The 24,418-nt window shown below is 48.6% G+C and overlaps 1 protein-coding gene across 1 annotated transcript; it reads left to right on the forward strand.

The window, feature by feature from the left end:
* The first annotated feature begins 400 nt into the window (after window positions 1-400).
* LOC133355135 (atrial natriuretic peptide receptor 3-like) lies at window positions 401-23,739 on the forward strand. Its single transcript, XM_061572456.1, is given in 9 exon segments — window positions 401-768; window positions 770-1,424; window positions 7,767-7,889; window positions 10,127-10,299; window positions 13,791-13,938; window positions 14,826-14,920; window positions 19,266-19,365; window positions 19,812-19,899; window positions 21,184-23,739. Coding segments are annotated over 9 exon segments (1,542 nt in total). The 5' UTR covers window positions 401-720; the 3' UTR covers window positions 21,296-23,739.
* The last annotated feature ends 679 nt before the right edge of the window (window positions 23,740-24,418 follow it).

Genomic DNA, 24,418 nt, shown 5'->3' on the forward strand with positions numbered 1-24,418 from the left:
ATCCCGTCGGGCAAATCAAGAAGCGAGAGGGGCAGGTCGGTGTTGTGGGGGGTTGGGTTCAAGTAAAATGCCTCTCGATTCATCTGCCGCGCCTGGAGATCGAAAGCAAAGGGGGGGGGGGAGTTGCTGAAACCGCTATACCCCACGACAGCTGAACGAGAACGCCGCGCGCGCAACTGACGGACGGCAGCACCACCGCTTCTCCAAGCCAATCCCACCCGGTACGTCTCATTAGCATATACAAGCGCATGGGAGCAGAGGTAGGATAGGGGAGTTGGGCTGGGATGGTGGAGGGGGGATGTGGTGGGGGGAGGGGGGTGGGGGGTGGGGGGTTGGGGCGGACTGGAGTGGGGGGGGGGGTCGCGGAGGAATTTCCCTTTGCAGCAGAGGGTGGCTCCTATCCACAAGAGACGGTGGGGAAATCTCCTCTCTCTCTCTCCATCTCTCGCTGTCTCCATCTCTCCTCTCGCGCGTGCTCTCCCCGGACTCGCAACCAACTCGCACAGCGCAGCACGCGGGGCTCCCCGACGCGTAACTTTCCACATCCACCAGTTGCAACAAGGTCGACCCCTATAGATACAACCAGCCACGTTCCTACCTGCCTACCGCGGCGACCACAGCCACCACCACCACCCTCGGCATCCCCCGCGCACACAACACCAGCACACCCAGCGAGTGTCGTCCCTGCTCCACTCTGAGTCCCGCGGGAGTCGATCATCGATGATGGTGCCACACTGGTTCCCGCGCACCTGCGCGCTCATCTGCTGCTTACCTTTTATCCGGGTCCGTCACAACAGCATCAACAGCAGCGCAGCAGCAGCAGCAGCGTAACATCAGCGTCATCGTGCTGCTCCCGTTCGACAACAGCTACCTCTTCTCCATGGCGCGCGTGCGACCCGCGCTCGAGTTCGCCATCGAGGCCACGGAACGCGACGGCGCACGGGGCGGACGCCGCTTCTCGCTGCGCTTCGCCGACTCCACGTGCGGCAACCAGGCGCTGTTCGCCGCCGTCGACCTCCACGGCGAGCGCGCACCGGATCTCATCGTGGGACCCGCGTGCGTTTACGCAGCCGCGCCCGTGGTGCGTCTGGCGGGACACTGGAACGTGCCCGTGGTCACGGCCGGCGCCCTGGCCGCGGGCTTCGGCGCTAAGCAGGGCGAGTACGCGATGCTCACGCGCGTGGCGCCCTCGTACCACAAGCTGGGCGTCTTCTTCCTCGACCTGTTGCGCAGCTTCCAGTGGTCGCGCGTGTCCCTCGTGTACCACGACGACCACGAGGAGAGGAGCTGCTACTTCGCCGCCGAGGGTATCCACCTGGCGCTGTCCGAGTCGGAGAACTTCTTGGTGAAGATCGACGGCTTCAACGAGGAGAAGAAGGAGAGCTACGAGGACGTGGTGGAAGACATCAGGAGCACGGGCAGAGGTGAGTGAGCGAGATGAGGAGCAGAGAGAGAGAGAGAGGGGCAAAGAGAGAGGAGCAAAGAAGGAGAGGGGGGGGGCAAACAGGGAGAGGAGCATTCTCAACTGGTCCGCGTACACTTTCGTATGTGTGCATGTTGAACTTATTTCGCACCGTGCTAGGGAAGGACAACAAACTAATACACAAAAGCAACGTTTTTAAATTTTTTACTATTTTTATTATTTTTTTCTATCCACGTGACTTTACCGAAAGAACCAAAGAATTTCACAAAAAGCAGTTCTAAAGAAACGAGTTGTAAATCTAGATGATTTAAAACTGCAGAGCTCCAGTGGTGCTGCTGTGTGTGTAACTCTCCGGTGTGTGTTGGTATGATGATGATGGTGTCCGACGTTTCGGCTCCACCCGCCGTGGTTCCTCCATGGAGAAGTGGACTTTCTGCTGGAATGGGATCCTCTCAATCGGTCGGTTCAATGGCCTTCCAGGCGCGTGCAGCGAAACGTCGGACAGACATCATGCCAACCAACACGCGGCACAATCGGAAGACGCATTCAGATGAGGCTTGGTTTGCCGTGGTGGTCGGTGGTAGGTGGTGGTAGCAAGGGTTGGTAGATCGTGCACAGATTCGCGAGACTCGCGAAGGGCGCTGGGCAGCGAGCGAGGCGACCAGGAGATGGCAGTACAGAAAGTGGGTATCATCATCATCGTTGTTGTTGTTGAGTGGCTTTACTCCGAGTGCCTCCAGTTTCCTCCCATAAACGCCGTTGTTCTTTTAAAGTTCAAATCAACCAAATATCTCGATCCAGGAACCCTCGTTTAAAACGAGTCTTGAGACGCTGTAAAATAAAAAAATCCCTCCTGGATAATTAAAATGTAATTCCTCTATATATACACGTGCATGCCACGTGTGTGCCACGTGCGGTCAATACGCTTTGCAGAGCAAGATATCAATGGAAGTAACGATGTGCTCGGCACACCAATTAGTTAATTCGCGTGCTAATGAATTAATCAATAGGTATTCCAATTAAACGAAAGCAAATTGAGACACCGGGTCTCTTCCAAGCGGAGAGCTGGATTCACTATTACTCTTACAAGCTAATGCAAAAAGGGCTGGTTTCGCCTTTCTAGGGACTCATCAGCAGAGGCAACACGTGGTAAACACACACACACTCACACTGATTGTTTTCCAGACGTCATTGGTACGCGATCGCCCTCTCTCACTCTCTCCGACACACAACGATGGTCAGGTTTTTTGTTTTTGTTGACAGTCAAAGTTTGTTGGCACTGACGACCCATGGGGTAGAAGGAAGGTAGCACCTACCAATAACATATGCTAAAACGGCACCCATTTGTTTGGCAAGCCTTGCACTGCTGATGCGCCACAAGTATGGAGAAACCAGTCCAGAGTGCGTACGTTTAAAAGCATCCTGTTGGCTAAGATCAGCCTGGGAAGGTCACTAGGACCTCAACTGCGGAGATGTTGAGACGAAATCATCTCGCGTGCAGATGATCGGTGGATCATGAATCACATCGCAGGATCGCGAGAGATGGAGGAGGCTTGGGGAGGCCTGCATCCAACAGTGGATTGACTGTGGATGTTGAGTGATTTAATTTTTATACAAATTATATGGCGACGCTGGTGCTGCTGCTGCGTCGGCAGCGGTGCACAATTAACAACAACAAAACAACTCAACAAATTCGTCAACAACACTGTGTGGCCTTCAAATATATAGTCGTCGACGTTTCGCGCAACGGCCCTTCATCATAGCACAAGGACGTAGTGAAAGACATAAGGAACATCGGCAGAAGTGAGAGGAGCAAATATTGTAGCAATTATTCTTCGAAAGTAAGCGCTATGAAGAAGGGTCATTTCCTGAAACGTCGTCTAATAAAGATGTTTTTTTCCGATTAAGACCACGCATAGTGTTGTTGACGAATGTGTCGGAAGTTTTGTTGTTGTTGTTGTTGTTTTACTCTAAACGCTCGCACGCATTTCACTCCAGAGCTGCGTGAAGTTCCCTACGACATCTGAAGTGAACGACGTCCGTGAGTTTGTATCATCTCTCTCTTTCGATGTAAAGCTTTCGTGACTGCAGGGATTCATCTTATTGGTTCTTTCGGTAAAGTCACGTAGAAGTCGCGTCTTCTACGTGACTTTACCGAAAGAACCAAGAAAATCTCTCTCTTTGTTTTTTTGCGTGTGTCTCACACGACTTGTTAGACATCCTTCAATTCAGATTTTCTCTTACCGATTGTCAGGGTAAAAAGTAGTGGATTTCAACATATCTATGTATTTTAACGACCGGATCGAGAGGAGCCCGTCGAGGTGGTTCGGGCACCTGGTAAGGGACAATGCTACCCGCGAGACTCCCTCCTGGAACTCGAGCGGGCAGCAGCAGCGGCAGCGACGTCGTCCCACGGGGCGAAGACCCCCGGGGCTGGCCCAGGACGCGTCGCTCGGCTGGCCTGGGAACTCCCCAGGAAGAGATGGAGTAGTGTATAGTGTAGTGTATAGTGTGTAGTAGTGTAGTGTATAGTGTAGTAGTGTAGTGTATAGTGTAGTGTGTAGTGTAGTGTATAGTAGTGTATCGTGTTGTAGTGGAGTATTGTGTAATGTATAGTAGTATAGTGTATAGTAGTTTAGTAATGTTTTGTAGTGTATAGTAGTGTAGTAATGTTTTGCAGTGTATAGTAGTGTAGTAATGTATAGTGGTGTAGTGTATAGTAATATAATGTATAGTACTGTAGTGTATAGTAACTATTTTAGTGTATATTGTAGTGTATATTGTAGTGTATAGTGTAGTAGTGTATAGTGTAGTAGTGTATAGTGTAGTAGTGTATAGTGTAGTAGTAGTGTGTAGTAGTGTATAGTGTAGTGTATAGTGTAGTGTAGTAGTGTATAGTGTAGTGTATAGTGTAGTAGTGTAGTAGTAGTGTGTAGTGTAGTAGTGTATAGTGTAGTAGTGTATAGTGTAGTGTATAGTGCAGTAGTGTATTGTAGTGTATATTGTAGTGTGTAGTAGTGTGTAGTAGTGTATAGTGTAGTAGTAGTGTATAGTGTAGTGTGTAGTGTATAGTGTAGTAGTGTAGTAGTAGTGTATAGTGTAGTAGTAGTGTGTAGTGTATAGTGTAGTAGTGTATAGTGTAGTGTATAGTGCAGTAGTGTATTGTAGTGTATATTGTAGTGTGTAGTGGTGTGTAGTAGTGTGTAGTAGTGTATAGTGTATGTTAACGTAGAGCGAGAGTCTGGACCGCCACTACTCAACACGCTGCTGCAGCGACCCTCACCAGGACAAGCGGACTGAGAAACAAACGAATGTAAACATCCGTTAATTATCTGTAGATAACCACCATTACCCACCAAAACACTACTTTGGCAAATTCTCAAAAGGGAACTGAAGCTTCTGATAACAATCTCATAACGTTTCTAACGCCCCCCCCCCCCCTATTTCTATAACACGTTTTTTGTTTCTTCAAACACAGGTTAAACATTGTATCGGTTTAATTTTCGATTTAAAGCTTTCGTGACTGCAGGGATTCATCTTCTTGGTTCTTTCGGTAAACTCACGTCGGCTGCTTGCGTTGTGGCCGAAACGTCGTGAGAATTATTTTATTATGTTTAATTTTTATTATTTTATTATTTCCCTTCTACGTGACTTTACCGAAAGAACCAAGAAGATTGTATCGGTTTGTTAAATTGTTGTGGAGAATTAAAACTATTAATTCCATCGCAATTGTAATACTACATCACCATGCTGATCAGTCCGGGTTCGTGATGCAAAGGTGCCCAGCCAGGGCCGACACAGATTCACCACTCGCCGCTGATGTTTAGCCGTGGCCGGGACTCCAATTCGGACGAACGGGTTCAGACCACAGTGCGCTAACCATTGCGCCACCACTCCCCGCCTACCCACCCACCCCTCACAGTACAAGCTGCATTGCCCCGTACGTAGCAGCTGCTTGTTAAATGTTGCTGGCTAATTTGGAAGGTAGATCATCCGGTTCGAATCACTATTGAGATCCGATACGGCTGCCCGTTGATGGTTAGGGCCGGTTTGGCCCCTTGTAGGTGGTAGAGATTTCGACTTTCTCACGCGAACTGAGCCAGCGTCCGATCGACTACTTATTTTGTTGAGTCTGCGTTGGCCATGTGCTGTGATGAAGGGCCGCCACGGCTCGAAACGTCGCCTATTTTTTGTATGTGCTTGTTTTATACTCCTTGGTTCTTTCGGCAAAGTCACGTAGGTATAAAGTAAAATCCGTGCTTTATTTTATTTTAATTTTCTACCTACGTGACTTTACCGAAAGAAGCAAAGAGTATGGATTCCTGCAGTCACGAAAGCTTCAAATCAATATACGCCTTTTTTTTTACTGATATCGTCTTAATAGCTGCAGCGTCACACGTTACAATGCACAAGTGAGCAATGTTTACGCACGTGGATGCACATAGAAGTCGTCTATATTAGCCATATTATTGCATTTAACTTGTAGTATAATAAAATAATATTTTATTATGTAAATTTTTTATTATTTTATTATTTCCACTCTACGTGACTTTACCGAAAGAACCAAGAAGATGAATCCCTGCAGTCACGAAAGCTTTAAATCGAAATTTCATCGCAAAGATTTATCGAACTTTGATAACCAAATGCTGCATGAGGCGGTCACGGGGGTGGGTGGGGGGCATTATTTGACCATACTTCACCATGCTGGTCAGTGGGGGGCTGGTGAGGCGAGGCGGTGTGTGGGGGGCCAGCTCATATTTCACTCACCTCGCCACTGACGTTAGCCGTGGCCAAGAATCGAACTCGAGTATCGGGAGATCGCAACGGAGTGTGCTAACCACTGCCCCACCGCTCCCCCACTGCAACACGTGACTATATATAGCACGAAGGCTTACGCATGCGTTTACGTCACAATGCAGTGAAATGTACAAGAATTACAAGATTAAGTTTATCTTAAAAAAATATATAAACTGTCTACTTCATACGTGAAAATAACGCGTTTCTTATGTACAGATATGTGGACTGGTAGATCCGTGTTTAGAACAAGAACACGTTTGTACAATAACAGTGTTAATTAAGCACTGCTTTTGGGGTGGAATGGCCGCACAGCGGTGATCGGGCTGGGCGATTAACCCGGCGACCCGAGTTCGATTCCCGGCCACGACTACCACCATTGATGAGCGATTTCAGAACGGGTTGTGCCAACGTCAGAGCAGATGGTGGGACACTGCGCGGACGGCAGATCTGTGGGTCTCGGTGTGAGTCTGTGGGTCTCTGTACGAGTCTTAACGTCCCTGTATGATTCTATAGATCTCTGTGTCAGTGTAGGTGAGAGCAGATAGTGGTGGGATATTGCGCGAACAGCAGATCTTGGAGGTTTCTGCGTCTCTGCTGCAGAGCAGTGGCAGGAACGGCCAGATTGTAGAATCTGTTGGTGATGTGTCCACGATGGCATCTCCTTGATCTTCGGCGAATTTAGGTGACAGGTGAGAAGCCAGGTGGTGATGGGGAGTTTCCAAAGGATCATTCGTTGATTGAGCCTGCGGTGAGATGCGTTGAGAAACGGAAGTTTACGCGGCTCAGACGAAACAAGGGTGGTTCGCGATTGTAAGCGAAAAAGAAATAAGTAATATAAAAAAATAACTTTTTTAAAAACACGCTTTAATTAAATGTACCGTACGAGTAATGGCAGACCTCCATGACTCGAGGAAGTGGCCCCGAGGCTTGTCATAACATGTAAAAAAAATGTTTAAAAACAAATAATTTTTTTTTTTAATGATAGAATATAGTCTTGTCATCAGTATGACATAAGTATACCAAGTTTGCAGTCAATACCACATTGGGAAGTGGGTTAAAATTGAGTTACAAGATTTGAGGATACGACAACAACAACAACGACAACAACAACAACAGAGTGAGTTAAATAAAAGCGTGTAAAAAAACATCAACATGGTTGTGTATTTGCAAAGACGCAGGGCCGATTCAGATTTCACACGCCACCACTGATGCTGGGTCATCGCCGGGAATCGAACTCAGGCTCCAATTGTTCGTAACTGCGACACCAACTGACTTTCTTGAGCCTCCGTTCGCAGGGGGTATCGGCCGTGTAAATCCCAAGCGTGCGTGTGTGTAGGTCGACTCAGTCTCAAATTAGTGCTTGGTGTGGTGAGTAAACATCGCCACTGGGGAGACATAGGCGTGGTGCTGGACAACCCACCCACTCGTGTGCCGTGCCGGCCTTCATCGGTGCTACTCGCTAACAGCACTTGGCCCAACAGTCTGTTAAGGCTATACGGGGGACCTTTATCTTTGCCCCGTGTGTGTGTGTGCCGTGTGCGTGCAGTGGTCGTGATATGCGCGAGCGGCGATACGGTCCGCAACATCATGCTGGAGGCCCAGCGCAAGGGGATGACGAACGGTGACTTTGTCTTCTTCAATATCGAGCTCTTCAACAGCACCATCTACGGTGAGGGAAATGGAGGGGGGCTGGGGGCTGAAGTGGGGGGGGGGGGGGGGTGACAGGGGGGAGAGCCCAGCCGGCTTGTCTGTCAAGATGACTGCGCCACTCTTGATGCTGTCATCTTGACATTCAGAGCATCTTTAGACTCCCCGCTGTGCGCTTTCGCAGCCCAATTTATGTGGGTTTTTTTTTTCATTTTTTTGCGATAGCCATTATCACCAGAAATTGCTCGTCTACACTTGGACACACACACATATACAAAGAGGGGTTGTTCGGGGGTGCCTGTGGTGTCCCTCACAACCGTTTACGGCCTTCAGCCAGGAAAGTCACAAAAAAATTGCACACGAACGACGCATTCACGCAAGCACCCGATGCTCCGTTTTGAAGTTTAAAAATGAAACATCTTTGAATTGTATTATGTTTTGAATTAGATAATTTTATTTCTTCATTAAACGCTTATATCATTTTACATCTGGAAGACTTCATTGAAAAAGGACATTTCGCGTGAATTTTCTCTCGGCGTTAAGTAGATGGCCTTGCCGGGGGTTCGGTTTCGATGCGGACTTTCACCCGTTTGGGATTGCGGGATCGAGATAAGGCGACACGGAGCTGCTGGCCGTGTGAGAAAACCGCCATCTGCAGATCGATTCCAACTTAATCGAACGTCTGTTCCTGCGCCTCCGTCGTTCATGCAGGGGGCGAGTAGGTTTGCACCGCCCCCTGCATGAAAACGACGTAGACTGCAGCGTTCATCAAAGATAGATTAAAGTTGTGCGCTTATATAAGAGTGTGCGCGTCATTTGCTCCGTGTTTTCTCTCGCCGACTTCCATCGGCTGACACCTCTGCTTCTGGCCATGCCCAAGAGAAACGTTGAATCCCTTTATTTGCCAGATGCGTGCGCAAAGGCCTGTCGATCGTGGAGCTGTGCAAAGTTTTCTTGAATCGGGGGGGAGGTTGGGTGGGGGGTTGGAGAGATAGCGAGGCACATCGCTCCGTGGTTGTCGCCACTGTGCTCGCCGTAAGCCCACGCCGTTCAAAATCAAATTAAAACCACGGCGTCTGTACCCTGCCGACAAGTAGGCACACTCCTCTGGGCTCCATGGGGTTGATGAGGCCACAAAAAATCCACCTCGGATTGTTTTTTTTTTATCCCGGTCGTTGCCAGCTTGCCGGGTTTGCGATGCACGCCGAAGCCGGGTTAGATTTATTGCCGTAAAATATTCCGCGCGATGATGAAGCCACTTCGTTGAGCTTCTCATTCGATGACCGCACCAAGGTCGCTTCTGAAAAATAAGCCAATGGCTCAGTGGGCTTTATCTGGTGAGATTTAAAAAAATTGTTTTAGTTTTACAAACATAGATTTTTTTGGGGGGGGGATTTGATTACCTTGCCTAAACTTTGCACTCCTATCATGTTTTGTTTTTTGCGATTCTCGTTGTTGCCACGTTCTGACCCCGTGCCCCCTACTGGGCATCTTTAAAAAAGTGCTTTATAGCTCATCGGATTCTGATTGTGCTAATGACAGTGCCTTCTGCGTGAGCACTTTCCCCATCGCGGAGTTCATGAAAGCTTCCCAGGAGCACTGCTCTTGTGTGAGCCCCTGACCCTGCATTATATTTGCATCACGTTGCCTTGACATTGCAATTGCCAATTAATCCACCTGCACCCAATTACCAAAGTCTGGTTTTATTGCTTCATAGAATTATAGCCATGAGCCGTGACTGCCCAATAACCGTGTGTCAGAGTGTGTGTGTGTGCCGGGGGAGCGGTATTATAGTGGTTAGCGCACTGTGTTCCTAACCCGGCAATTCGGGTTCGAATTCCCGCTCAAAGCCAACATCGGTTCTGGGCCTCCCTTAGGTCAATTCAGCTTCAACTGAGTACCTGGGCTCAGTGTGTAAACATCAGCACTGGGGAGACAAAGGCGGCTGGGCGGGGTGCTGGCCACACTGGCCTCTTCTTAACAGGTGCTCACGAACAGCACTTTCCCCAAACAGCTTGTTAAAGGGAAGGCGGTCTTCATCTTCGTGTCAAATCTACACAAGTGTGGCGGGGAGCAGCGGCCAGCGCACGGGCACGCTCTAGGCTCCCCGGCAAACCCGGGTTCAATTCCCACCGGGTGTCACGGCTAACATCGCCGGTTGGTTCGCGAGCTCTGCCGATGCCATGGGTCTGGTCTGAGAGAGAGAGAGAGAGGCAGAGAGAGAGAGAGAGGAGACGCTGTCCTTGCTGCGTTTCTCAGGCAACGGGAACTGGCTGAGGGACGACGGCCGCAACGACGAAGCTCGGAGGGCGTTCCGTGCCCTCAAAACGGTGACGCTGCTCCGCTCGGTGCGGCCCGAGTTCGAGGAGTTCACCGTCGCGATGAGGCAGCGCTCGCTGGCGCAGCACGGCTTCGACTACGGCAACGATCAGGTGCGGAATCGTCGGCGGCGTCGTCGTTGTCGTCATCATCGCCCGTCCGGTCGACACCAACAGTGGAGTGCAGTGGTTCTTAAACTTCACTGGCAGCCTTGTCGCACCGCTTTGGTTCTGAATCGTTAAACATGTTCATTATTTCGACTTAAAACTTTCGTGACTGCAGGAATTCATATGCTTTGGTTTCTTTTTCGGTAAAGTCACGTAGATAGAAAAAAAATGAAGTGAATAAAAATAATAAAAATTAAATAAACCGCTAATACAGACTGTAGCCTGGTTCTTAATCGCAGTGAGTGTACTGGCAGTCTATAATGTAGACTGTAGCCTGGTTATTAAGGTTTGTGAGTGTACTGGCAGTCTATAATGTAGACTTATTCTTGGTTCTTTCAATAATAATAATAAAAACACCACGACGTTTCGATCACAACACAAGCGATCGTCTTCATTTTTTTTATTCACTTTATTTTTGTATTATTTTTATATCTACGCGACTTTACCGAAAGAACCAAAGCACATATTTATTACGTGAATCAATACAAAGTAGTTGTACTTACGTGCCCGTTATTAATTATGCATTTCGATTATTTACCCAAAAAACAATGTGGCATGTCTCGCACCCCCCAGAAAGGGCATCTCGCACAGCACGTTAACAACCGCTGACGTAGAGATTCTCTCGTAGAGATCCTCCATGGAGATTCTCCACATTTCTTTGCACACCTTTCTGAATTCGTGACACGTTTCGATCTGCAATAAAATCGCCGCGGGTAATATGCGCTACTGTTTAAACATTTTTGTTAGGTATGCGTTCAGATGTTGCTTTTCATTGTCAAGTTCAGTTTTCTAAGAGCACGCTCGCCTGGGGCGCGTGCGGTCCAGAGTGCTTTTCTATCGAACGACCTGTTAACCCGCAGCGCATCGTAACAGGAGCCCGCGCGCTGATTGGCATTGACTGTCCGCCATCTTGAAGCAATCTGACACGCCCAAAAAGAGCTTAATGGCTCTTCGGATTTCTCCAGTCTTGAGTTTAAGATTCTGATTCAGAGCGCCACGGCAAGGGGCTCAGGGCCTATTGCTCTCCTCTTCATTAGATACAGAATATGTATTTTTACTGGAGGAATCTGATAAGCTATTAAAGCTCTTTTTCACATATGTCCAGTCGGAGCGGGTAAAAACGTTACAACAACAAACAGTACAAAGACACAATCGGAGTGCAAACTACAAGAAAGGTAAACAAATCACCCAGACTCATACAAATACAACACTAAACCATTTGCATCCTACCAGGCAAAGCCCACTAAGGTGCCGTAGTTTTCCCTGGTTGTGTCGTCCAGAAAAAAAATCCTCATTCGTTTCGCGAACTCGTTGTTTGTGACTTTTGTTCCGCTATTTTTTTTTCATCATGAGCCCAACTTTGCAGTCTTGTGTTTATTAAGCTCCGCGATAATTTCCCGTCATTAAATTTCCATCGGTCGTTATCGTGACTCTTTATCGGCGAATCTGATGCGGTTCGTGACTTCCCCACTTAGGTTCATGCCTTTTTTTATATCCCCGATCGGATTTTGACCAAACGTCTTCTAACAAACCTTGCCTTGCGTAACTCTGGCGAGAAGCGCGGCACGCTTGCCTGAGTGGCGTCTGAAATGTATTTGGATCGCTCTCTGCAACAGCAACAAAATCTCAGCGTAACAATTCCACCTCTTACAAAGGGCTTTTCATCATTTCTAAATATGTTTAATTTAGTCGTTGGTCTGCTCACGGATTGGACGAATGCATGAATTTCCACTTAATCGAATGCATTTTCATACCTTACAAACAGATGCCCATAATGGTGCATGATATTTCGTGAATTTCTTTCTTTCCAAGAATTCGGCCGTATCCTCACGGCCGTTTGGCCTCTGCAATTTTCGTTTATTCTGTTCGCAGCGATCTTTTGTCTGGGGGATGGGGGGGACCAATTTCTCTTTGTAGGATACAAAGCCTAATGAGTCTCTCACGGTCGTACTCGCCTCCTTTTGCGAACACGAGAACGACTGTGGCGTCGCTCCACTGCGTGCGTCGTTCCGTTTTTCCCGTGTAAGCGTTTGGCGAATGGCACCGGCCGAGTTCGCTCCGGCAAACCATGTCTCCGCTTCTTGGAGCGACGTCCGCGCTAATTCCGCCTAGTTTTTTCGAACCGTTCCCTTGTTTCAGACCAATGAGGGTGTAGTGTTTACTCCTTCCAAGGGATGACGTCTGATGCTTCCTCTTCTTCTTCATCTGAACAACAACAAAAACCAGTGGGATTCCTGGGTTACAATAAAAAATTAAATGACTACAGAGTTATTCTTTGTTTTTTTCGGTAAAGTCACGTATAAAGATAAAAGAATAAATTAAATAATAGCATACGACGTTTCGATTGCAACACAAGCAATCATCATCAGGTACAGTGAAATAGCGACATAAAATCTAACCAGAAAACTATAGACAGACATATAAGCAGACATATATCACCAAGATACATAGAGAGAGCAACACAGGTACAGAGAGGGGTGATCGTCTCTGTGGGGTGGCCTTAAATAGACAGAGGGGGGCGGAGGCAGAGAGAGGGAGGGGGTTAGAGAAAAATTTACATGTCAATGAGTACGAAGGCTTAGAGGGAGCACCAAGATACATAGATCGAGCAACACAGGAACCAAAGAATAATTCCTGCAGTCACGAAAGCTCCAAAATTAAGGATGACTACAGAGATCTGCACAGTTGATGTGTTTTGTCTCTAACCTGCTCTCGACCTACTTGATGCCCTAAGGGCGACTACCATTTGCGAATTACCGATAATCAACCTCCACATTTCTGCTTTCGTGCTCTGCCAAATTTTGCGACGATATATTCCGCCGTTTATTGTTCTGTGATTTATTTTTTTAGTCAGCTCGCTTGCTTTCTTTTCTCATTCTTTACCCACATAATTATCTCACAGCACTTGCCCAAACAGTATGTTAAAGGTTAATACAGTACACGGGGGATCTTTGTCTTTGTGAGACTCTGCGGGGAGAGGTTTGTGCCATGGCTGGCACTCTGCAATACAGACCCAGCGACCCAAATGACTGATATTAAAGGGTATCTCGTGGCCTTGTGTGTTTTAAGTTCCCATGCGTGTGCGTCACCGCATGTCTGCGTGTACATGTGTGTGTGGTGCTCGCTAACAGCACTTTCCCCAACAGTCTGTTAAGGCTATACGGGGGATCTTTATCTTGTGCGTCGTAGGGAGCGGTACTGGTAGTGGTCGCATCCCGCTCACGGCTAACACCGGTGACGATTATCTGAACTGGTCCTTGGCCTCGCCTAGATGGCCGGGCGTGGTGCTGGCCACCCACCCCCATGCATACCGTGCCGGCCTTCATAGGTTCTACTCGCTAACAGCACTTGCCCCGACTGCCTGCCAAGGCTACATGGTGGGGGATGTTTGTCTTTGTTTTGTGCGTGTGTCCGCGTGTGCGCTCGCGCATGGACAGGTGAACATGTTCGTCGAAGGCTTCCACGACGCCATGGTCCTCTACTCCCTGGCCCTGCGCGATGCGCTGAGCGGCGCGGGCAACCAGCAGGCGGAACAACCCTCGGGTCTCGAGGTCACGCGCCTCATGTGGAACCGCACTTTCCAAGGTCGTTATACATTTGGGGGGGGGGGGTGGGGGGGTTTACTTTTTTTTTAAATCCTTTATATTAAGTTCACTTGCTTGCTTGCTTGCGCGCTTACGACCGTGCAAATCTTTCGGTCGTTTTTAAACCCACTTCCCGTGATCCAATCGAGCTGACATTTTGCACACAGACTCGTTGTGCGTGACAATTTATTTTCGTGAAAAGAAAATTCCAAAATTTTCCACTTTTTAGGAAAACATTTTTTTTCATATTTTATTTTTAATACCAATGTGATAAAAATGAAACTCTTACTCAAGAAAAACAGAAATGAATAATAAAATAAAACCGATGCCACGCATATAAAGGATTTATAGTGAAAAACTTTGTTTTTACGGGTTAATTTTTATCGCTCGTTGCCGTCCCGGGGCGGCGACGCGGCCTGGCGGTTTCGCGCGTTCGCCCGCCCCTCGAAGCATCCGGTGGGCCGCCCCGGTAAATACCGCGGTTTTTTGGTGCGCGTCGGGATCGTGGACACCGCTCGCCGCCTGCTACGCAGTGGACATTCAAGATCCCGCGACGTCGTTGGCTTCAGAGATCATCTGATGCCTCCAGTCTCAGTAAAGATTCTGATTCGGTGGCGAGACAGTGAGGGTTGCACCTTTGACCTTTTTTGACCTTTAACACCACGTGCTACTGCAGACGATACCCGGTTGTGTGTACGTATGTACGTTGAACTTCTTTCGCACCGTACGAAGCCAACCGCGCTAATCGAAGGTGTCGGGGGAGGGGGGGGGAGGACAACTAACGGCTGTGACGTGCAGTGCCTTCGCGACGGTCTTGCCCTTGATATGAACGTCGCGAATGCCTAAATGTGCGGTAACTCACGGAGGATTCGATTCGGATCGCTGCAGGCATCGCTGGGCCCGTGTCCATAGATGACAACGGGGACAGGGAAGGCGACTTCTCCGTGCTGGGCATGACGGATGGAGACACTGGAAAGCAAGAGGTATTTATAACTATTAAAATTTTCTTTTTTTTTATCTGACCAGGTAAGGCCCACTGAGCTCTTAGCTTATTTTTCAGAAGCGGCTTAATCCTTCATCGTGTGGAAATGTTTAGCAGCCAAATGCTCCAAACGCGTGACGTTGATTCTAAATGTGAATTTGGAAAAACCGGAGGACCCAGAGAAAAATCCACGCGACCACGGGGAGAACACGCAAATTACAAACATACAGGAGGGGTCAGGGTCGGAATGGAACCCACGATCTTCTGCGTACCAGGTGAGGGAGATAACATCTCGCCACCACGACGTTTCTTATCACTGGCTGCCACGATGTAATTGTTCCATTTTATTTTATTATGCCATCGTTTCGCTGTACTTCCAGTGTAGTATATACAGTACAAACACAGACGACTTTAAAAGTACTTCGGCCGATGTTTGCTCGACACAAGCCTGCCACGTGCCATCTCATCGGCATGACATCACAAAATCCCGAACGCTCACAATGGCCACGCCGCCAAATTTTCTCCGGGAAAGAAGAAAAAAAATAACCCAAAACCCATTTCAGACGCGTCACTCATATTTTAGGCAACGGCCATTTATTTAACGACTTTGAACAACCGTGTTCGTTTTTTGGTATGAACTGACGGGAAAGGAATAAACCGCAGTGGCGACGAATCGCGACGCGGTCATTTTGCGAAAAAACGCAAACGATACGATTGTCCCCCCGCAGACGTTTCGGCGCAGAGGGTGTTTATCTCGGGGTCATCGCCACGCGTCACGGTGACCCCGCTGCCGATTCCACCCCCCGCCCGCACGCCCGGGCGCTCGCACGGCGGGCGCTAACGCGGCTGCCACATTTGCGAGTTAATTGGCGGCATTAAGGCGGGAGCCTTCAAGTGCCGGGGACAGCTGAAAGCCAATTATTGCGTTTTATTAAGTGCCACGCCGCGGAAGGCGATGTGCTGTGACATCATTTGTGGGATTTCAACGGCGAATCTGCGTGGGGGAGGGGGGGGGGGGCTGGGGAAGGTGTGGAAAGGTGCGGGGAAGGTTTGTGCCCCCCCCCCTAATGCTGTGCCCCCCACCTTAATGCTGTGCTCCCCCCTCAACGCTATGCCCCACCCCTCTTAATGCTGTCCCCCCACTCCCCCCAACGCTGTGCCCCACCCTCCCCCCAATGCTGTGCCCCCCCTTGAACGCTGCGCCCCCCCCCCCCCTTTGACGCATCATGGTCCGTGCTCTGTACAAGTGGTGGCTCCACGCTCTCTCGTGGTCTCGCCCTACTGAGCGTGGACAGCTCCAGCAATGAGTGGGGAGGGGGGGGCGTGGAGAGGTGGGGGGCCGGAGGGGGGGTTATGTAAACGTTTGTCTTTTTCCCAGTACACTATATTGTCACGGTAATTATAATAATAATTCATAGACCAGGATTTGACTGCTTCAATGGGGGGCAACCACAAAACGTCGGCCCGCAAGACCCACAGTGTTAATCACCCTTAAAACGTGGCCGCGCGCGTTGCCCTCGCATCAATCCACTGCTTGGATGAGGGCCTCCCCCCCCCCCTCCGCTCCCCCCGCGCCATGCGGGGTTGTTCGAGCATTCTTCAAGCACGCCGCCACCGCCGCGCACAAGCGACGGTGACGACCGTGGAATCAGCCGCCGATTCCTTGCCACGTCTGCTGCCCACAGAAACCTCGCGGCGCTGGGCGCAGCGTGCAGGCTCCTCCAACCAGGGCTGAACGATTAATCGATTTCAAATCGAAATCGCAATTTGAAACAATGCGGTTTGCAAATCGCAAAGGCTGCGATTTTTTGCGATTTGAAAAGTCCTGTTCCGCTACTTTCTTATTGGAATTGTTTTATTTTTTATTATTCTAACTTTATTTATTTCACTTAAGAATTGTTCTATGTTTTATTGTTCTAGTTAAATTAAAACATGTTAATAAATACATGTTGGAAGCAATTCATATATTTTAAGTTATCATCCTTGCATTAGAATATAAAGAGCAGTTCATATTTTGATGGTATCATGTGGTAATGCTCCAGCACACTTTTTAAAATCTATTACACAGTGCATATTGAACTGAAACTTGCTGGGCCCCAAAGTGAGAGGGCCAGGAGGTATGCAGTCAACAATGCTTGACTCAGGGAGGAGGACGCCCCTGCCATGCATAGTCCCATGGGATGTTGGCTATCAACAACAAGGCAACTCCTATGACTAATTGGGAATGGGACGCAAGCGTAGGATTGATCACCCTGTCGCTGGCCGCCTTTGGGGAGGGTGTATAGCGTGAAAGGCCGAAACACCCGAGGAACCAAAGGTACACTACTGACGATGCGCTCCCCAAATTTCACCAGGCTCACTGTTCATGAACTCTTGGAAGTGCTTGCACAAAGGATAGTAACATCTCATCCTGTGTTCTTTGGAATCTTAAAAAAATGTAATCGCATACCAAATCGCAATATCTGACAGACAAATCGCAATTAGATATTTTCCCAAAATCGTTCAGCCCTACCTCCAACGCCTGTGCTTAGCTTTCGGGGGATGTGGCGAAATTCGCGAGGTCGGGCTCGTTGCGGGCGGAGTCTCCGGGAATGAGTCCGCGAGACTTAGTGCCACCTCGAAGCTTTAAACGCGCTTTTGGGATTATTTTGATTGTTTTGCTGCGATTGAATGGTCCAAATGATGGGCCACTTCGTTGAGCTATCATTTGTGGTGACCAGGTCGCTTCTGAAAAATAAGTTGATACCTCAGTGGGCTTTGCCTTGTATAGGATGGGGATGGTTTAGTTTTATTTATATTTGTTTCTTAGTACTTTGCACTACCGTCACGTCTTTGTATTCTTTGTTGTTGTAACGTTCGTACCCCGCGCCCTGACTGGACATCGGTGAAAAGAGCTTCATAGCTCATCGGATTCCTCCCATTGTAAATACATATTCCGATTCTGATTAAGGTAAGCGAATCTTAAGACAGCAGTAATAATAATAAAAGTGAGACGAAATGACCCGGCGGATACACATCGCGTCCAGCAAACAACCTGAAGCCCTTGCAGGTGAGGGGCGATGCAATTAAAGTTTGGCAAGTTGCGATAGTGCTTCTCAACGAGGGGGGCGACGCAGACCCCCCCCCCTCCCCGGGGAGTTCACGTGGCAACTTCCCAGGGGGACGGTGGGGGAACGTGAGGTGACTTATAAATGCGTGAAACGATAGCATGCGCGAGAGTCAATTGGTGAAGAGTCGCGTATGAATCTGCCGATATGAAATGACTACGATAAAAATGTTGAGTCTACGTGGCAACCTGTAACGACGTAGAATACCTTTCTAAACTCATTGCTCGTAAAAAACAAAAGTGGTTGCCAAGAGTAACCAGCGAGCACGAACACATTACAGCGCTACAGCGCGCATTGCGGAGTGTCCGTTGAATTTGTGTTAGGATACCTCGCAACATGGACCATTGCTTCAAGTATTGATGTCCATTATTCGAACATTTATTTCTCAGAACTACATTGGGTTAGGCGCAATGGGGGGGGGGGGGGGGGAGGGAGGCGGGTGTGTACTCGGTTGAAACACAGTAGCCCAAAAAAAAAAAGATTGAGAATAACCACTGCACTACAGCAACACTCCTGCAGCGAGGTCGAAAATGTTGACAAAGCGTTTGCGATGATTAATCTCAACGTCGCCTTCGCTGTGCGGGCTAAACGGGTGACGAGGCATGTGACAACGCACGGCCGCCAACACTCCCCCAGAGGAAGCCACCGGGCCCCAACGCTGCTCGGCTTCTGAAATAAAGTCAACCATAAACTTAATTTATCTTTTTACTTTACCAGGCAATGCTCCACTGAGCTATGCAGCTCCTTTTTTCAGAAGCGACCTAGCCACGTGTGATAGCTAAATGACGTGGACTCATGATCACGTGGTCTGTTGTGGGCTTTGTAACATGGAGAATAGCAGCAGCCAAATACTCGAAATGCCCGTCGATTCTAAATGTGTGACGGGGGGAAAAAACGGGAGTAACGGGATAAAAACCCACACGACCACGGGGAGACAGACACGCAAACTTCAAATATACAGCAGGCGTCCGGATCGCGATCGAACCCACGACCTCCTGCACACCAAGCGAGGTAGCTAACATCTCGCCACCAAGCGGTTTGGTTGTCGACGCTGGGCCCTCTTACAGGGATCAAACCGCGCAGCGGGTGACAAGCATCTCGCGCGCCGCTCGATCCATCGATCCCACCTCCTCGTCTCGCTGAGCTCCCGTCGGTGCGAATGATCGTCACAACCCCCCCCCCCCCCCCCCGCCCCCCGCCTTGCCAAGAACTCAGAGCTCTGTAACCCTTGCCTTCCAGGTCATCACCAACTACTACGGAGCCCGCCGGGCGTTCGAAAACACGGCCGCGATGGAGCTGTCCTGGCCCGGGGGTTCTCCTCCACCCAACACCCCACTATGTGCGTTGTGCAACCGTGAGCATCGCCACTCTGCGCTCGCCACCGCAGCGTCATTCCTCGAGGACGTCTGTCAAATCCTGGGCGTCTGTGAGAAGGGAGCTTTGTAGTTCATCGGATTCTGTATCTACCGCCAGTTCCTAGTGCGGTTTAGAAACGCATCTAAACTGAACTGTCTGTGCCTGTGTTGTGTCTGTGTTGTCCAGATCTCTTGCCTGCTTGTCCGCCTGTCCGTCTGTCTATGTGTCTGTCCAACCATCTGTCTGTCTGTCTGTCTATCCGTCTACCCGTCCATTTTCCCATCTGTCCATCTCTCAGCCTGTCTGTCCATTATTCTGTCTGTGTGTCCATCCATCAGTCTTACCTGTCTGCTTGTTAATTTGAAAGGCCGATTTATTGTTTTTATTTCCCCCCCCTCTCCCATCCGCTGTCGTTAAAATGCTTTGCAGACGTCGTCAGGAGCTCGGCCGTGTCCGGAGTCGTGATCGGAGGCTTCGTGCTGTGCGCCGCGGTTCTCATCGCCGCCTACGTCGTCAGGTGAGATGTCTGGTCACGCTTCTTCCTGTGCGGGGGTCACGCGTTCGGTGTGTCGGTGTCACCGATCATGCGCCCGCGACCTCGATTTTTTGCACGGAGCCCTAAAGAAAAACTTCCGGTGACGGTCGGCGACGGTGAACGCAAACCGGAATGGTGTAGGGCGAAATGATGTTGCTGTGGATGAGTCTTCGCTCGGAGAACCTTAGTCACTGGGAAGATTCCACACGTGTGTACATACGTATGTTGAACGTCTTTCGCGCTGTACGTAGTCAACAGCGCTGATGATGATGATGATGGTTATTTATTGATATAGGAAAGCCACGCTGAGTCCAAGAACTAGTTTTAAGGCGGTTCCTGCTACATTGGGTGTTTATTTGAAGATGTTTCAGCCAGACTTGAAACCCATAATGTATAAATATTGTTATATTCTTTGGATCTTTCGGTAAAGTCACGTAGATAGAAAAAATAAAATAAATGAAAAAATATTATATAACATGATTTTTTATTCATAATATTTTATTTACTTTTATTTTTTCTATCTACGTGACTTTACCGAAAGATCCAAAGAATACGAATTCCTGCAGTCACGAAAGTTTTAAGTAAAAATGTAACACATATTTTGATTTTGATTAAAAGTTATTTTGCCCCTTTGCATCGCGGTCACAGCGTCGTCGCCCGCCCGCGCGCATGTATGTGTGTGTATGTCTGTGTGTGTCTGTGTGCGTGTCTGTGTGTGTCTGTGTGTATGTCTGTGTGCGTGTATGGGGAGCGGTAGTGAAGCAGTTAGCACTGCTACGAACCCGGCGAACCGAGTTCGATTCCTGCTCACGGCCAACACCAGTGACGATTATCTGACCCGGTCCTGGGCCTCTCCTAGGTCGACTCAGCCTCAAATGAGTACCTGGTGCGGTGTGCAAACATCACTACTGGGGAGACAAAGGCGGTCGGGGGTGGTGTTGGCCATCCACCCCCTTGTGTGCTGTGCCGGCCTTCGTAGGTGCTACTCGCTAAAAGCACTTGCCCCTAGAATCTGTCAAGGCTATACGGAGGATACTTACTCTTTGGATATTTCGGTAAAGTCACAGCAAGAAACAATTGCTTCAGCAATTGTTTCTTGCTGTGGTTGTCCCACCTGATGACGGACGCTTGTGTATTTTATTGTATACCTACGTGACTTTACCGAAAGAACCAAAGAGTATGGATCCCTGCAGTCACGAAAACTTCAAATCGAGATTATACGGAGGATCTTTGTGTTTTGTGCGCGTGTGTGCTGTGTGGGGGCAGGCGGAGGTATACGGTGGTGGTGATGAGGCGCTCTCGGCTGCACGGGGAGGACCTGGAGAAGCACAGTCGTCTGCGGGAGGATTCCGTCCGCTCGCATTTCTCAGAAGCGTGAGGTTTCGGGAGATGAAAAACCGCCCCTCCCAAAAAAAACGAGGTTTATTATTTAGAGCCCAAGAGCGTTTGTGCCCGCATGAAATATCGGCGCGCATCTTCCCTTCTCTGTGTGAAAACAACAACCAAACGGTGGAGTTCCATTCGCATGGTGAAGGTGCAGCCCCTCGCAATCGCTTTGCTCACACGGCTGTGACCTTCCGTTACGGGAGCCCCTCGAGATCCCACTTTTGTGTAGGGCGCTAAACAACGAGGTCTGTTGTGGGCTTTGTAAAATGGAGAATTTTCAAAAGAAATGTATTCTAACATCGGCAGCTTGTTTTGAGATGTAAATGCGATGTGTAGGTCTGAATTTTTTTTAATTTTAAAGTGAAAGAGATTATCTTTAACTATGAGTTGTTTTATCGCTAAATTGAAAGGGCATTATAAAAATAAGTTTTCGTTCTTTTCTTTTTTTTACACCCCAACGGTATTCCTGCCGAGTTTATCGGGCATCGTGTTCGCTCGGCGAAGATTCCATCCGGAAACCGGGCAGAGCAGCGTGGATCCCCCTCTTGTCTCACAATTTCACAGAACACTTCAAAGAGGGGGCGTCCTTTTCATCTTGACGCTAAAAAAAAATGGGTGCACTCTTTCCTCACACTCTACTATGAGATTGGCCCTCGTTCGTCCCATGGCAGTCGAAACTGTCGTTAATTCTCAGAAATGGAAATTGTCCAAATTAAGTTGCAAAACTAAATATAATACTTGGGCTTTCTTCCGCATTAATTGGTAACCGGGTGGAAACCATGAATTTGTTTCACTTGAAGTCGTGGTTTTAGTCACGGATGTTTGAAACCCAAATTTCACCTCAACTAAAACTAAACTATTTTGATTTTACCATGTAAGGCCCACTGAGCTATATAGATCTTTTCCATAAGCGACCTTGCCACAAGTGATAGCTCAATGAAGTGGCTTATCATGTGGAAATGTATAGCAGTAGCCTAATACTCCACGTGCATGTTTTTAAATGTGGAGAGAAAATCCGGAGGACCCGGGGGAAAAATCCACGCAACCACGCGGAGAGAGAGATGCAAACTCCAAATATTCAGCAGCAGGCGTCAGGTTCGGGATCGAACCCACGACCTCCTGTACACCAGGCGAGGGAGTTAACATCTTCTAGCCACCGTGATGATGATGAGAGAGACACACAAACTCCAAATATACAGCAGCAGGCGTCAGGTTCGGGATCGAACCCACGACCTCCTGTATACCAGGCGAGGTAGTTAACATCTTCTAGCCACCGTGATGATGATGATGAGAGAGACACACAAACTCCAAATATACAGCAGCAGGCGTCAGGTTCGGGATCGAACCCACGACCTCCTGTACACCAGGCGAGGGAGTTAACATCTTCTAGCCACCGTGATGATGATGAGAGAGACACACAAACTCCAAATATACAGCAGCAGGCGTCAGGTTCGGGATCGAACCCACGACCTCCTGTATACCAGGCGAGGGAGTTAACATCTTCTAGCCACCGTGATGATGATGAGAGAGACACACAAACTCCAAATATACAGCAGCAGGCGTCAGGTTCGGGATCGAACCCACGACCTCCTGTACACCAGGCGAGGGAGTTAACATCTTCTAGCCACCGTGATGATGATGAGAGAGACACACAAACTCCAAATATACAGCAGCAGGCGTCAGGTTCGGGATCGAACCCACGACCTCCTGTATACCAGGCGAGGTAGTTAACATCTTCTAGCCACCGTGATGATGATGATGATGAGAGAGACACACAAACTCCAAATATACAGCAGCAGGCGTCAGGTTCGGGATCGAACCCACGACCTCCTGTACACCAGGCGAGGGAGTTAACATCTTCTAGCCACCGTGATGATGATGAGAGAGACACACAAACTCCAAATATACAGCAGCAGGCGTCAGGTTCGGGATCGAACCCACGACCTCCTGTATACCAGGCGAGGTAGTTAACATCTTCTAGCCACCGTGATGATGATGATGATGAGAGAGACACACAAACTCCAAATATACAGCAGCAGGCGTCAGGTTCGGGATCGAACCCACGACCTCCTGTACACCAGGCGAGGGAGTAAACATATTCTAGCCACCGTGATGATGATGAGAGAGACACACAAACTCCAAATATACAGCAGGCGTCAGGTTCGGGATCGAACCCACGACCTCCTGTATACCAGACGAGGTAATCAACAAATTGTCACCAAGGTGCCAGTATATATCAGTGCTCTGACCTCCGAGCCACCCGGCTACCTCTTGGAATCGCTACTGATTCACAGGGCATTCATTAGGCAGGAAAACAATGACAAAAGGCTTTTGAGACATCAAATTCCGTTTGAGTGCCGTAAATTAAACATTTAAACGACGCAAAATAAAATGACGAGTAATGTCAAAACTCGTGGCTAGACAACAACAACAACAACAACAGGACGATGAATTAAATGCAAAATGTAAACATTATTTTTCTTGGTTCTTTCGGTAAAGTCATGGAGAATGGAAATAATAAAATAATACAAATAAAACATAATAAAATCATTCTCACGACGTTTCGGCCACAACGCCAGCAGCTGTCCTCAGGTGGAGAAGAGTTCTGTCGAGAAGACAGAGTCGACAGACCTGTTCTCCACCTGAGGACGGATGCTTGCGTTGTGGCCGAAACGTCGTGAGAATTATTTTATTATGTTTTATTTGTATCATTTTATTATTTCCATTCTACGTGACTTTACCGAAAGAACCAAGAAGATGAATCCCTGCAGTCACGAAAGCTTTAAATCGAAAAGTAAACATTATTATTGGGATTTCTTTCTAGGGGATGTCTCGATCAGGACACGATGCCCGCCCTTCGCGTGGCATGCTCATCGACAGTTCTGAAAAACGCCCGTTGCCTTCTTTTGAATTACTTTTCGAAGGTTCGCCTCCAAACGTCTTCAAGGCGGATCATTCTGAAGGCTGCCAAACGAGCGCCCGCATCTCCCCGCACGCTTAGAGAGATCCCCACCCGCCTTGGCCAGCGGACCGCGTGGCAGCATGCGTTGTCCTGACAACACGTGGCATTGGATTATTATTATTATTATTTGTGCATTAGAACGACAAAAAATGT

The sequence above is a fragment of the Lethenteron reissneri genome, chromosome 50, assembly GCF_015708825.2.
Source record: "Lethenteron reissneri isolate LAM-NWPU_2019-01 chromosome 50, ASM1570882v1, whole genome shotgun sequence".
Classification (NCBI taxonomy): domain Eukaryota; kingdom Metazoa; phylum Chordata; class Hyperoartia; order Petromyzontiformes; family Petromyzontidae; genus Lethenteron; species Lethenteron reissneri.